This window comes from Patiria miniata, unplaced genomic scaffold, assembly GCF_015706575.1.
Source record: "Patiria miniata isolate m_02_andy unplaced genomic scaffold, ASM1570657v1 HiC_scaffold_7, whole genome shotgun sequence".
Taxonomy (NCBI): Eukaryota; Metazoa; Echinodermata; class Asteroidea; order Valvatida; family Asterinidae; genus Patiria; species Patiria miniata.
Window position 1 is genome coordinate 27,005,902 of NW_024037074.1, and position 13,845 is coordinate 27,019,746.

The 13,845-nt window shown below is 39.8% G+C and overlaps 1 protein-coding gene across 1 annotated transcript; it reads left to right on the forward strand.

Moving 5' to 3' along the window:
* Positions 1–2,174: 2,174 nt before the first annotated feature.
* Positions 2,175–12,009, forward strand: LOC119718798 (arrestin domain-containing protein 17-like). Its single transcript, XM_038188219.1, has 7 exons — positions 2,175–2,415; positions 3,275–3,391; positions 3,590–3,843; positions 4,089–4,271; positions 4,644–4,844; positions 9,360–9,561; positions 11,697–12,009. The coding sequence occupies exons 1-7, from the start codon at positions 2,295–2,297 to the stop codon at positions 11,783–11,785; spliced, it is 1,167 nt and encodes a 388-aa protein (XP_038044147.1). The 5' UTR covers positions 2,175–2,294; the 3' UTR covers positions 11,786–12,009.
* Positions 12,010–13,845: the final 1,836 nt, after the last annotated feature.

Genomic DNA, 13,845 nt, shown 5'->3' on the forward strand with positions numbered 1-13,845 from the left:
ACACATTTATGCGAAAGTTTCGAAATAATTACAAATATTTCAGAAAAACATGTCGGAATGTTACATCTTTAAATATTGTTACTGCCCCTTTTACATATTTAAATTAACAATTTTAAATAAAAACAATTTTGATTTCTATCTTCCGAGGCCTAAGACGGTTTGAAATCCAAATGTCGAAACTAATGCAGAATCAGTAACTTTAGAAAAAAAAATATAAATTTGGAAATAATTCAGATTGTCTATTTTGTTTTAGCGCATTTACATACGTTTTACTATTTATTGTTAACTTAAGTTTGAATAAAGTTCGGAGTAATTTGCTAAATGTTTCGTGTCTTTGTCTCATTCATAAGATTGTTATCAATCTTGCATATTACTTTACAATGACGATTATTCCTATTGTGAGAATAGCTCATTTCAAACAAACGCAATGGTACATAGGCCGACCTGGTGGGTACAAAATGTTAACTGAACTCGCCGCTGCTACAGGTCTTAGCATAAGTTTGCAATTCACTCAACACTTTTATTCCCAAGATACGCTCTTTACCAAATATCACACGCCTGTCCAAAAAAAAGTGTGGTTTAAGACAAAACGTTACACAAGGTGAGGACCAAAGTTGAAAAAAAAATGACCATTTTGGTACCATATTTCAAAAGGGGGCGCAGTTCAAATTCGACGATTATTAACACTAAATTACAGTCTGGTGTACCGTATTTTGAACAGGAGGACATTATACCAGTATATATATATATATATATATTTTTATTTTTTTTCGGCAGGGGGGGGGGTGTCACTGGGGGGGGGGGTTCGACTTATTTTTTGGGAATTTGTACGACATTTTGTTTTTGACAGAGCTTGGGGGAGGGGCTGGTTTGACCCCCCCGCCCCGGATCCGCGCCTGCAATCTCTATTTCCCCTCGTGACAGACTGAAACAAGCCCATTATTAGGGAGGCCAACAAATTTGCCAAATCTAGTAGCCAGTGTGCTGTTACTGCGTCCTATAGCATTTGCTTTTAATTGTAAAAACGACCCAGATTAAACCATTCACTAAATGTTGTTCTTCTCTTGCCTCTCGCCCCCATTATTATCACCCCCTCTCTTTTTTACTGCTCATCTACACAAGGTTTTTTTTTTTTTTTTTTTTTTTTTTTTTCCGTGTTTTCAACAACCCCTAACCTACCATGCTATGAAGTGTTCCCCTTCTTTATGTGATGTTTGGATATGTTTTTTATTCGTACTTAATTGTGCGTGTTTGTTGATCCTCCGGTGTTACGGGAGGGGCTATTGCCTCGTCCGTTCTCTTGTCTGGAGTTTTTTGTTTGTTTAGCTTTTCAGTGGAATTTGTTAATTTTATATGTTAAATATTAAATATTGGAATGAGTAAATTAAAAGTAATGATTTAGGACTTACAACATCAATTAGACAGAGAGTAATCCATAAGATTATTTGTAATCCTTGTAATTATTTGTGTCGGGGTGATGTAAATCAAATAAGGTTGCAACTTTCACTCGGGAGGTAACACACTGAGTATACAGTGTTACACGTTGGTGAAGGGCAGAACCTAATTTGATAGACAAAGAGTAACTTTGTACTAAAAGGAAATGCCAGGTTTATCAAATGTGAGTGGTTGCAAGCATGTTACGTGGTTGGGTCTGGCTCGGAAAATAATTAAATGTTGATATTCCTTATAGAAAAACGTATTTTTAAGTATAACCTCACATTTGAAGTATTATGTTTCTGCTTATGGAATAGTTTAATATGAATCATCTTTTTTTTCGCAACCATCATGTGACTGTTCATTTATTTGCAAGCATGACGTTGTTTTCCAGGCAAGCGCAGTGTTGCAATCGACATTGATATGGCTCGTTTGTATTAATCAGTCCAATTCTATATGTCACTGATAAGATAGGAAAGGCGAAGGAAGCGAATGAACGTAAAGTTCAGATCAGCTGGCCATTATGGCGCAAAGGTTCAATCTGCATGCCTATTATACGCACAATCGGGTACACTTCAGTACGTGAAGTATTTGTTATCGCGTAAATGCAAATATGTATAATCACCTGACTACTCTGATATCTATTTTCCATTACGTCATTGACTCACGTGAATTCATGCTGGGACTATTATAAATACAGGTCATGCCTTGCAGCAGAAGCACACATGAAGAAAGAATCACACACGTTGGTTGTCAAGCTATACAAAACTCATATATACTTACTGTAAAATCGAAATAATAAACTAATCCATAATAGCAGTTTATAGCGCACAACACACACAAACATAATTCTATTTAGTATGGGCAAACTACCTCTTCCGGTTATTGTTTTTGACAAGCAGGGTGTATTTTCTCAAGGCGACTTCGTGTCAGGAAAGGTGAAACTGAAGTTGGACAATGAGGGATTACAAAACATTAAAGGTAAGCCAATCTGGGTTGCTTGTCTGAAATGCGCCGTTAAACAAGGCATCAAAGGAATGAGGTATAAAATGCTTCGTAACATGGCCGATTAAATTCATCAAACTCGTCCTTCACTTGCTAGGGGGAATGGGATCTATTTTTCTCATGCTAGTTTTGCTGTCTTTTGTATTTCATTTAAATGTTGCTATTTTCCCAAGCAATATAGAGTTATTCACTTACGGATAAGACATCCACCGAAATCAGCTCACGTTTCGGCTTTAGTTTAGTTATTGGATTATTTCATTTTAAATATTTCAGATTTCTAGACACCCGACAATAATTTCTTCTCGCAGGGTAAGCTGGCTCCAGCCCTGCAATCAGTATAGATAATGCATGGACCGTGAACTAGTCTACTCGCAAGGCAAATAACGACAAACGTAAGCTCCCGCTGACGGTTGGATCAAGGCCTTTGTCTGGATCCAAATGGTTTGCATAAAGTAGTGGCCGCATGAGGTCGCTGCATAGCGATCAGTCATCGCGCGGCGAAGATATGCCGCAGATAATACCGGCGCCAAAGGCTCTATAGGATCTTTGGTACGGACGGATAATGACGAACGCCTTGACCTAGGCTATTCCATGTATTGTTCGTTAGTAATTCAATTCTGATAAACATTGAAAATGGAACTTGTAAACACATGCTTTTTGCTTCGGGGTTATTAAATAACATGTGGAAGGCGAACTTCTAGATACCCTCAGCTACGAAAGGAGGGGGAAGACGGAATGGTGAGAAAGGTAAGATAACAACACATACTTAAATATAGGTCATTATGTTTTCTACATTTTCTCTATATTGGTGTCCACTATTTACTTCTGCCTGCAGGTGTCTGGGTTTTAATCACTTGTAAGGCAAAGGCTGAATTCGGTACAGGAACGGCCACGGACGATCATGAACAGGAAGACGTGCACATCAACTCCATTCTTACTGTATTCGGAGCAGGTATGTTGACTTAAAAAATATTCATCGGAAAGTATCGAAAAGGACCATGTAATCAAAAGTGAGTTAATGCTGGGCCTATCTTTATCGCAAGACTAAAAGGCTTTAAGAAGTCCTTTGAACATTCATAACATTGGAAATTTATAATTGCGTATTAATGTTCTAATAAACCACGTTTATATTTCTTTACCTGGTGTACAGGAAAACGTGCACCGGCCAAACCGGATTTGAGCCTACCTCCAGGAAACCACTCTTTCCCGTTCAAGTTCCGCCTGCCAACTGACAAAGTTCTCCCGTCCCCCTTCGAGGGCGCGTATGGCCACGTCCGCTACAGGGCAAAGGCGACTTTGTCAATTGAAAGGATGATTTTTAACAAGGAGAGCCACACCGAGAGGGCTTTCACCGTACGTGGACCGAGGGTGGACCTGAACCGCTTACCCAAGTTAAATTTAAAGGTTTGTGGCATTCGATTGGTTGAGGGTTCTGGTTTGATTTTATGTAGCTTGATTCAGCGATGTTTAGTGGCCCTTTTCGCCTGGTAGGGGAGGAGGAGGTACATGTGCTGCGATGGTAGCATCGCAGAGACATCAACGAAACGCCTGCGCCATGCAATTAGCGAGGAGGCGTACGGTACATCTCGAGCTGATAATCATTGTGCTGCAATTAATGCAACTCAACCTTTCATTGATCGTTTATCTAGGTTCCAGTGAGCCGCTGCTGCGAAGTTCGTAACCTCTTCGGGCTCGGCACTAAGAAAGGAGCGACTGTCGATTTCGGCCTCACCAAGCGAGGGTTTATTCCCGGCGAAAATATCATCGTCACCGGTTGCGTGGACAATATCAGCGGAGAAGAGCAGAGGGTCATTAAAGTTGCACTTGTTCAGGTATGTGTGACAATGTACAATGCAGGTTGGCTAATTCAACCAAAACAAAATGATGTGTTAATGCTCTGTGCATAGGCAGTTGAGGTTTGTTGACCACTGTTTTTAAATCGATGTTATTCATCCCCTTCCTTTAATACTACGGGTACGTATATTTCAAAGAGTAATGGCGCCCCTGGTGATAAACGAGTCACGATTATAACATTAGTCATTGTATTTCCTTTTCCTAAATTGTAAATCCCAATGTTTAACTTTTGAACAACTTAATTTATTTTGGAACAGTTTATACACATTTCAACGCGTTTTAAGAGGGGACACAGTAAAAGGTCTGGTTTCAATTTTGAGTCGGTTTTAAATTGTTTCCGTTTCATTTAGGAGACTACTTACACCGTCGAAGAATTTTTGGTTAATGCCACGGAGGAGCACAAGAAGATATTATGCCGGTCCTCCCGAAACATCTCGTGTCCAAAGGGGAAGGTGGCCAAATTCAGCATGAACTCCCTTCGGATACCTATCGGCTGTCCTTCATCTGGCCTACCCGGCTGCAAGCTAATAGACGTCCAGTATTACGTCGAGGTAGTTGTTGTTGTTGTTGATGTGTTGTTGTTGTTGTTGATGTTGTTGATGTTGTTGTTTTTGTTATGTTTAGATATGTTTAATTTTTCATTAATTATTGTTTTTGTAACAATTATTGTTATTCTTCTTCTTTTTTTTTTTTGGGGGGGTCGTAATCAAACTAATGGTTCATCGGAAGTATGAATACAAAAACCAGGGGGGGGGTGGAGAGAGAGAAAACATAACACTTTGAAAGGTGAGAGGAAACGCATTGAATGCTATTTCAGGTCAGGGAACGAAATTTAATTCAAGAAATGTATGGCCCATCAGAATAAATACAATTCATCGGATATGCAGGATTTTTGTTCTCGTCACAGGAAGAACTTCTGTTCCATAATTTTTTTTTATTCAAGTTGAGTGATGAATACGTGCAAAATTAGCTGGTTGGCTGTTCCCACTGCGCATGAGCCAAATAAGATCATACGGTTTTCTCTTCATAATAAACACAAAAGATTCAATGAACTCCGGTCCGATGGAAGCAATCATAACCGATCTTCCTGCCTACAACTATACATGCAATGAAAAAAGTAATAACATTCGCACACAAATTGACGGTAATATAGAAACGAATTCCAAATGTCGGGACTATTGTTTTAGTACAAAAATCATTCAAATTACTCAAGTACTTTTTCAGTTAAGGAATTTTAAACACAACCACCGTTTTAAAGTTCTGTCCACGGATCACAAAAGGTGAGTGTTCGTTCAAGTAAACGAAAACAAATCACATAGGGATGTGTGTAAATTGCTTTCTGGACGGGATTAAGTGTTTCGTAGGCCCTAGGCACCAGTGTTCCGAAGAATGGAGAAGGAGGGGAAAGGACGAGGGAATGAGAACAAAGTGGAGAATGTAAATAATAAACACCGCTGCTCAAAACTCCGCGAAGTTAAAATCAGGTGGCAAAATGGGAAAAGACTGAACATGGCAAAAGATTGAACATTCTGTCATTACGGCACGAGCAACTGCCGCGCAAGGTCCCTTCATATACGGGGGTTGACAGCCACAGCTATGGAAAACACAAGCAGTGCTCGCTCGCAGGCAGTTGCGAATTGAGCTGATTCTTATTAGAGACGACTCAAAATAACGAGGGCAAATTTTGATGGAGAGTCAAGCTACAATTTTGATATTTGCGCCACAGAGCATCTGCAATCCAACAATTTCCCCGGGGCTCTTACGTGTCCTCAGACCCCACACCTTCAGGGCTTCGCGCTTGCATATAAACAAATCCACTAATATAGGATTTAAAGACCCCCCCCCCCGCTATCTGGGATCAAGGAATAGGCCTTAACAAGGTATGCGCAAAGGTACCGAGCACGTACATGCAGTTTTGCCACAATGAGATAAAAACATTACGGCTGGATTGAATTTTGTATTTTCGAGCAATTAAATTTTTTTTTTCGAACGATTACAGTACAAGCTTTCAATATAACAAATTAATCTTTTTTGCAATTGTCCTCTGATAGAAAAAAAGAAGAAGAAAATAAACTAAAAGTTATGTGGCGATAGCCAAGTCTTCAGGAGTCGGACTTATGACCCTAACTCAATGAGCCCCTTACCGACTTCCATATAGAACTCTTCTGGGTCTCGGTACCCGGCCCACCACACCTCCTTCCCTGTCCATCCATGTAACTCGAAAGTCAGGCACCATAAAGGGAGGAAACGAGGTGGCACCCTAAGCCTTGCTGCCGAGTCAGCAAAAGAACCCCGTACCTGTACGCAGATGCCAACCTGGACTTCGCAGACAGTCCCAACTTGTGAGTCAGCTTACCGACCGACCGAGCTAACTGCTGTTGGTGAATGACGACGGGAAATTAATAATCTTAAATGGCAGAACCGCGGGCATCACTGCGCAATAGTCGTAGCCTTGTTGCCATTTTGTGATTGGTCAATTAACGACGTTGAAGTACATGTACGCAAGTACGTACGGTACCATGTGCACGTACGGGCGCCGCATGTACATGTTCATCGTACAAGGCCAGATTCTGCACTAGGTTTTCTGTGACACATTTCGTTCACATAATGATACAGAAAAGGGGAAAAGAAAAATCATTTCACAAAACCCTACTGTGTATATATCTAGATATTTAAATGAACAAATTGCAAGCTATCTGCAATGATTCGTTGGACATTAATTTTGTGCATAAACTTTGGGAATGGAAGAATTACTTCTCTCTTTAAAAAGAAATTTATATTATTCATCTATATTCATGCTTTCTTTAAAAAACTATTTTATGAATGTAAATTTATTAATTTTATGTACATATTATGCGTATTAACATGATCCCTGCTTTTCTCTTCAATCATTGTTTTAATTTAAAAAAATACCTCCCTAATATCTAAAAAGGACTGATAATGCGACCGGAAAAATTACTTAACACCGTACTCCAATTCCGTATTCACTTTCATGCATTTATGGGGATGTGTCTAAACGATCTCACGATGTAATAATAGATCAATTGGAAAATTGGAAATTTATTTTCTTTACATGATGTTCATTTATGAAAACAGACCGTCACTAAAATGATTCTGAAACTGAGTATTGTATACTGAGTGCGGATTCGTGTGCGTAAGCAGCACTACTTGCGACCGCGCTTGCAGCTACTTGCACTGGAGATACGAAGACACCATCAAATGAACGTCGTTCATTGTCCAATCACAAAATGGCAACAAGGCTACGACTATTGCGCAGTCGGGCATCGAAAACCAAAAAATTACACCGAGCGGATTCGAACTCGTGACCCTGGGTCCGCTGTCAGACAGCTTAACAACTAGGCTGTTGCAGTAGCTGCTTTCTCTTCGCGTTTAAAACATAATCCTTATTTCCGCAGTGGGAGAGTTACTTGGTGTTTCATAGCTGCACAAAAGATGCATCAGCATCGCGCTATACACATGAATACTGTTACGTAACTCTTTTCTACAATCATTCTCACGTACCAAGCAGTCGACTATTCAGAGTCACTACGAGCAATTAACCTTACCAAGCTCGTCCGTATTCTGTTACATCAATTGTTTCGCGTCGCGCGTCTTTTGCCCGGCACTGACATTTCGGGCCGATTGAGTGAATTTCTAGCAAGTTTCCCTTACATCATTATATTTATATCAAACTACTGACCCGTTTACAAATATTCACGAGGGAATTTCGTTGTCTGATTCTAATTTAGCTGGGAAAAAAATCATCTTTTCTTGTACTTACTCTAAGTATAGGGAATGATGCCATTATAATACAATGCCATGTTAACGTCAGCCGATGGCATGATTAGAATCGTGACTACGCGAGTGCAATGACGGCCAGTGGCGTAAATCTGTGCCGGTGAGTGGGGGGGGGGGGGGGGGGATGGGGGATCACCAAAGCCCGGCAGTGGACATTCGAAAAGCTTCTCAAAAGTGGGGATGGTAGATACATGTGTATCTTGATCAGCACTAATTATGCAAGTGCGAAGCCTAAACGGCGTGGGGTTCGGGGCCCGCTTAAGGGCCCCTGGAAAACTTGGATTCTTGGCGCCATGGTGTGCGATCTGAGGCAATTTTTGACGACTGTCAACGTTTTAGCTCAAGATCATCATTTAACGTCTTTTTCGAGATTGGTGCCATTAAATCAGCTGTTCTTAGCTATAGAATAAAATAAGTAGGCTACATTTTTTTTATTCAGGGATAAAATCGTTGGGGAACGACATGTCCCCCGTTCCCAACCGATCGACGCCCATGGTTGGCACCGTGCTTCAGAACGACAGACTTTACACGTACAATGTACATTTTATACGTAGGACCTATGCATACATGCTGTACAGCGTCAGTTGGTGAAATCGAAAATTCTGAGAGACACCCTAAAACTTGGGTGGGGTGGGTGGGTGTGTGTTGGGAGGCCTTTGTGATTTATGGCTCGCTGCGGTATTTTCATATAGCCCCCCCCCAAGTTTTCGTAGGCCCCCAAATGTTTCGTAAGGCCATACGCACATTGCCTACTGTGCCTATCGGGTAATCCGGGCCTGAATGTTTTCGTTTGGCTGAAAGGACGCACACCTTTAACATTCCGTAACTTCAGAAGTACTTGAGTGATTTGAATGATTCTTGTACTACAAGAGAAAAATATGAAATGGGCTTTCATATTCTAAATTCTGAAAGTGCTACACGCAGATCTCCACTAAGAAAATAATCCCGACATTTGGGTTTCGCTTTTTTTTTACCCACCCTGTACAAATTAACCCGCTGTTGCGGTCCTTCTTTTGGAGAGTTCCGAGTTTGTAAATGTTGTTTGCATCGGTCTCTTCATTAGTTCAGAAGACGACTACATGTTGCGTGGATTGTAATTGATGTGCTCGTGGATTGGAATTTAATGTGCCCACATGAAGTTTGAATTACCGGCTATTAACAACAATTGTGATGACTTGTATGATTTAATCCTTCAAACGACTGGAGTATCCAACTTTTTGTCCATATGTTTTACCTTTTTTTGTATCGCAATAATTCAAAACTTACAGTGCAATACATCAGGTTGCATCGAGACATCATTCCGGTTAACTGTCGGGACAGTGCCTATCCGTTCTGTCTCTGGACCGGTACCTTCAGTACCGACCGCCGAAGAGGCTACGGCATGCACCCAGCCATCAGCGGCACACCCGATGGACAAAGCCAAGATGGCTGCACCGGCCCCAGCGTGCCAGGCACGGCCCTTAAGAAATGGTAAGTAGCCCCACTACAAACATAATGAGTACCCAATTGAATATCCCGTTATTAAACCCTTGTATTCTCAACCTCGTTCTAAAGTTGAAAATAACCTTGATGACAAAGTTAACCCTTGGATGCCATTTATGCATTTGCATTTCTGTATTCTGTTTCGATCCATCAGTACATGGGCGTCGCGAGGGGGGGGGGCAAAGGGGGGGCACTTGCCCCCCCCCCCCCCCCCCCCGGAAAAGCAAAAAAAAAAAAAAAAAAAAGGAAGAAACAAAAAAGAAAAAAAAAAGAAGAAAAATAGGCGCCAAGACAAAGTGGTGTAAATTTAATGAGTTGGGGGGATGTCCCTGCCCCCCTCTAAAACCGATAAATCGAGAATGTGTTGAGAAATACAAGCCTTTTTGCCCCCCTCTAGAAAAAATCTTGGCGACGCCCATGCATCAGTAGCATTAATAATTAGATTGTATCGTGCATTTTGTATTTGAACGTTTATATTATGAATTATACCTCATCTGTTTCATTTATTGTGGTGTTGGTGTCTCGTAAAAAGGTTATTTTCACCTAAACACGACTGACGACCAAAATGACATGCAGTATTGTGAAGGCCCCTGACTATTCCCAACCTAGTGATAATAACCTAGATTTCTGGATATGCCGATGATCACTTACCTGCAGTGGGCAATTACCGGGGTATACAAACCAACACACACACACAGTTCGTTTTTACTATACTCATGAGGACTTGCCCCTTTTCTTCTTTTGTTCCTTTTTGTTTGAACTTTTTCTGGACAGTTCCAATATGGTTTGTACACGAAATCCTCCCGAGGACTAGTGCCAGGTCCCCCCATTTTCCCATGACCTCAGTCTGAATGGATAACCAACCCACACACATATTATGACTAATGGCTGGTTCTCACTCGGCCGAAAGCGAAGGCTTTGCAATTTTGACCTCCAAAATATTCAAGTGAAATGTGTCCGACTTTTTCGAATTCTCAAAAGTGTTCAACTCCAGCCTTGGCAGCTCAATTGCGTTCGCTGTTGCGTGATGCTGGAACCTGTATTATTAAGCATTTTAAATCACCTCATTTTTTTTTGCTTGTTCGCCAAAACTTTCATACACAAGACTTCGACTGCAGCTTAAACTATTTTGTTTAATTCATTTTTAGTCGTGGTTTAAAGGAAATATACAACATTTGCAAACATCGAAAAATAAAACTACCAAGTTTTTACGAAATACCTTACCAGGATGTTGGTAAATGATAGTCTGAATCATTTTGTAAAATTATGGCACCTGGTGTGAAGTCATTTTCAAGAAAATGGTATCTTTGTATAACATTTCCAACGGTGGTCGGCCGACCAGCGTTGGAAAAACCTAACTATTTTTCAGCTACTGCTCCAAATTAACCATTTTTTTTCAGTCAAAATTTTGTTTGCTATTGGTTACATGTTTCACGAACGGGTGCAGGCCAGCTAGACTGGTTCCCGTGCCTTACAATTTTCCATCATCTATAAATTGATCCATTTTATCTTTTGTGGAGTCGGGGAACCAGACTACTTAAACATTTTTGTTTTTCTTGGTTTTTCCAACCTTTTCGAACACAAAACTTCAAAAATGTCAGTGTAACTATATTTGATCCATATATATACTAACCCCTCAAAAAGTTCATTTCTGAAAATTACATAAAAAAACAATGATGTTCATTCCCTTTAATTCTACAAAATTCATGTCCACGATTTTTTTAATTGACAATAAATACTTTTCTTTAATTGTATAAACAATCACTGACTGTGGGAAATTGTACCTGAGGGCACATTCAACCTGCGTCAATAAATGGAATCCAATATGAAATCCATTATTGTTTTCTCTGTTTTCTGAAAATGTGCACTATTCACTGAGCTGGAACTTTAACAAGCTTTGTTGTTATTCACATAATGGCATTTGCACCGGGATTACGTAAATTCAATATTACGTTTTGCCCTTCACCGACGTATAAATTATGTATACTCAGTGTGTTACCCCCGAAGTTCATTTCATAAGCTACCGTCTTAATATTGGAGCATTTTTTGATTCCATAAAATGCACCTGAAATGTTTCATCTATAATGATTTGCTTTCATACTTTCTGTTTCATGTTCTTGAAGGTTCTGTTTCTCGTGTCGATGACGCCCCGCCGTCCTACGAGCAGGCAATAGCCAGCGGAACCACCAAAGAAAACTTTGAAGGATTGTGACGTGCAACATCGTTTCATGATTCCTTTAAATAGACCACAGTTGTGGGCGAATGAGGGCGCTGTAAGAATGTCATTTGTACGTACAAACAGTCGATATAGAACATGTTATCAAAGCATTGAAGTAAAGTTACCTCAATCTAGGAATTACAGGTTGTACAAATTATTTTGTTTTCTTTAATAACCTCACCTTTATGGCTGTGTTTACCCCCCCCAAAAAAAAAAAAAAAAAAAATAAAAAAAATAATGTTGCCCTTGAAGCACCCTTATTTGCCAAAAACAATGGTACACTGTAAAAACTGTGTTTAGCAATTAAACACTTTTCTAAACACTTTCTTGCTATCAGTTTGTAAACATGTTTAAATACTAAACATGTTTAGCGTAAGGATGGATAGTGTTTAGCTATTGAACATTGATGTTTAGGAATTGGACACGTGATGTTTAGCGTCTAAACATGTTTACAAAGTGATAGCAAGATTGTGTTTAATTGCTAAACACAGTTTTTAGAGTGTATACTATGCAAAAAAAAGTCAGGAGGAGGCTTACAACTTGATGTGCATGATTTGCAATTTACAAAAAAAAAAAATATGGGCCTTGAGAAATAAAATGCGATTATACAGATAGCGGTTATACCAGTGGTCCGTCAACGTCTATTGGAGGTCACACACTCACAAAACTGGCCTCTCACCTTGTTCTCAGTCTACAGAGTCCGATTTGATGATATAAGTAACTAGCTTTTATTGTATTTTATTGTGTTCATGTTTAAGCAATTTTTAGTGTTTTCATCATATTTGTAAACCAATTTGTGTTGCGAAAGTTTCGAAAGTATACGTAAAAATTTCAGATTAATGTTTTCGAAATTAAATATCTTGAAAAGCTTTTGCCGGTTTTCCAGATTCAAGTTAAATAAAAACGATTTTTTTTGGCGGGCAAGATTTCAATCTTCAGAGGTCAAAAGCCTGTTCAGATTAATAATCAAAATAAAATTAATGCAGAATTAGTCAGTTGGGGAAAAGTAGGATCTGAAATAATTAAGATCTTGTACTTCATAACGAATGCACCTATGTTTTGCTATTGTTGTTAACTTATTTTTGAATAAAGTTATTTGTAAGTTATTGCTGAATGTTTATTGTTACGTACTACTTGTCATTCGATTTTCTGACTTACCTTGAAAGTGGCAACGCATCTTGATAATGCTTGTTTTCATGTTAGTAACTTCCATGTATAAGGGAGGGATGAAATCCCACAACAGGTTTTCATGGGCCGCGATCTGGGAGGGGGCATGTCACATCAATATTTGAAGGCAAGCAACGCCAATTGGGATCTGCCCTCCTCCCCCACAAATAAGCACACGTACAGTCACCATTTGGGGGGCCCTGGATATGCAGGGACAGGATAGGTTGCTCATAGTTCACCGAAGTTTATGTTGCTTTGTCCTGGTGGATTCACTTCCTTTGTGTATTTCCTCAATGTCCCTGTCAAAGCGGTCATTACGCCTACCGGGGCTTCCTGGTTGTTTTTTTTGTTTTTGCAATTATCCCTGACTCTGAATTGTGGGAGAAACATAACGACTAAAAAGTACAAACAAAAGAGGGACAATAGGGGGTCTCCGATTGCAGGCAAATATAGCCTTGGGTGTGTGAGTGGAACTAAATTGACCGGCCATGACAAATTTTGCCATGACAAAAGTTTGCGTGTGTGAAGGTCGGACCTTATTTGACGATAAGGGCGTTTTCCCCCTGCTACGATGTAGCCCCTTCCCTCTATATGTTTTACGAATCAATAGAAGGGAAGATGTGAGTAGCATCGACTTAAAAACAGTCGTCTCTCTCCACTTTTCGTATAATCATTTAAATTATTGATATTGCCCCACCCCTCCCGTCAGTCAGTGAAAATGTTACTTCATATCACCTTCTACAGTAACTCGACATTAGCCTTATACAATATAACTTGACACTGTAGCGGTTTACTATAGGCTTACTTGTTTTTAAACTAAACTGATGCCAAAAATAAACGTTTGTGTGTAAACTCTGCCCATTACATGTAATTGGTTTCGTGTACTC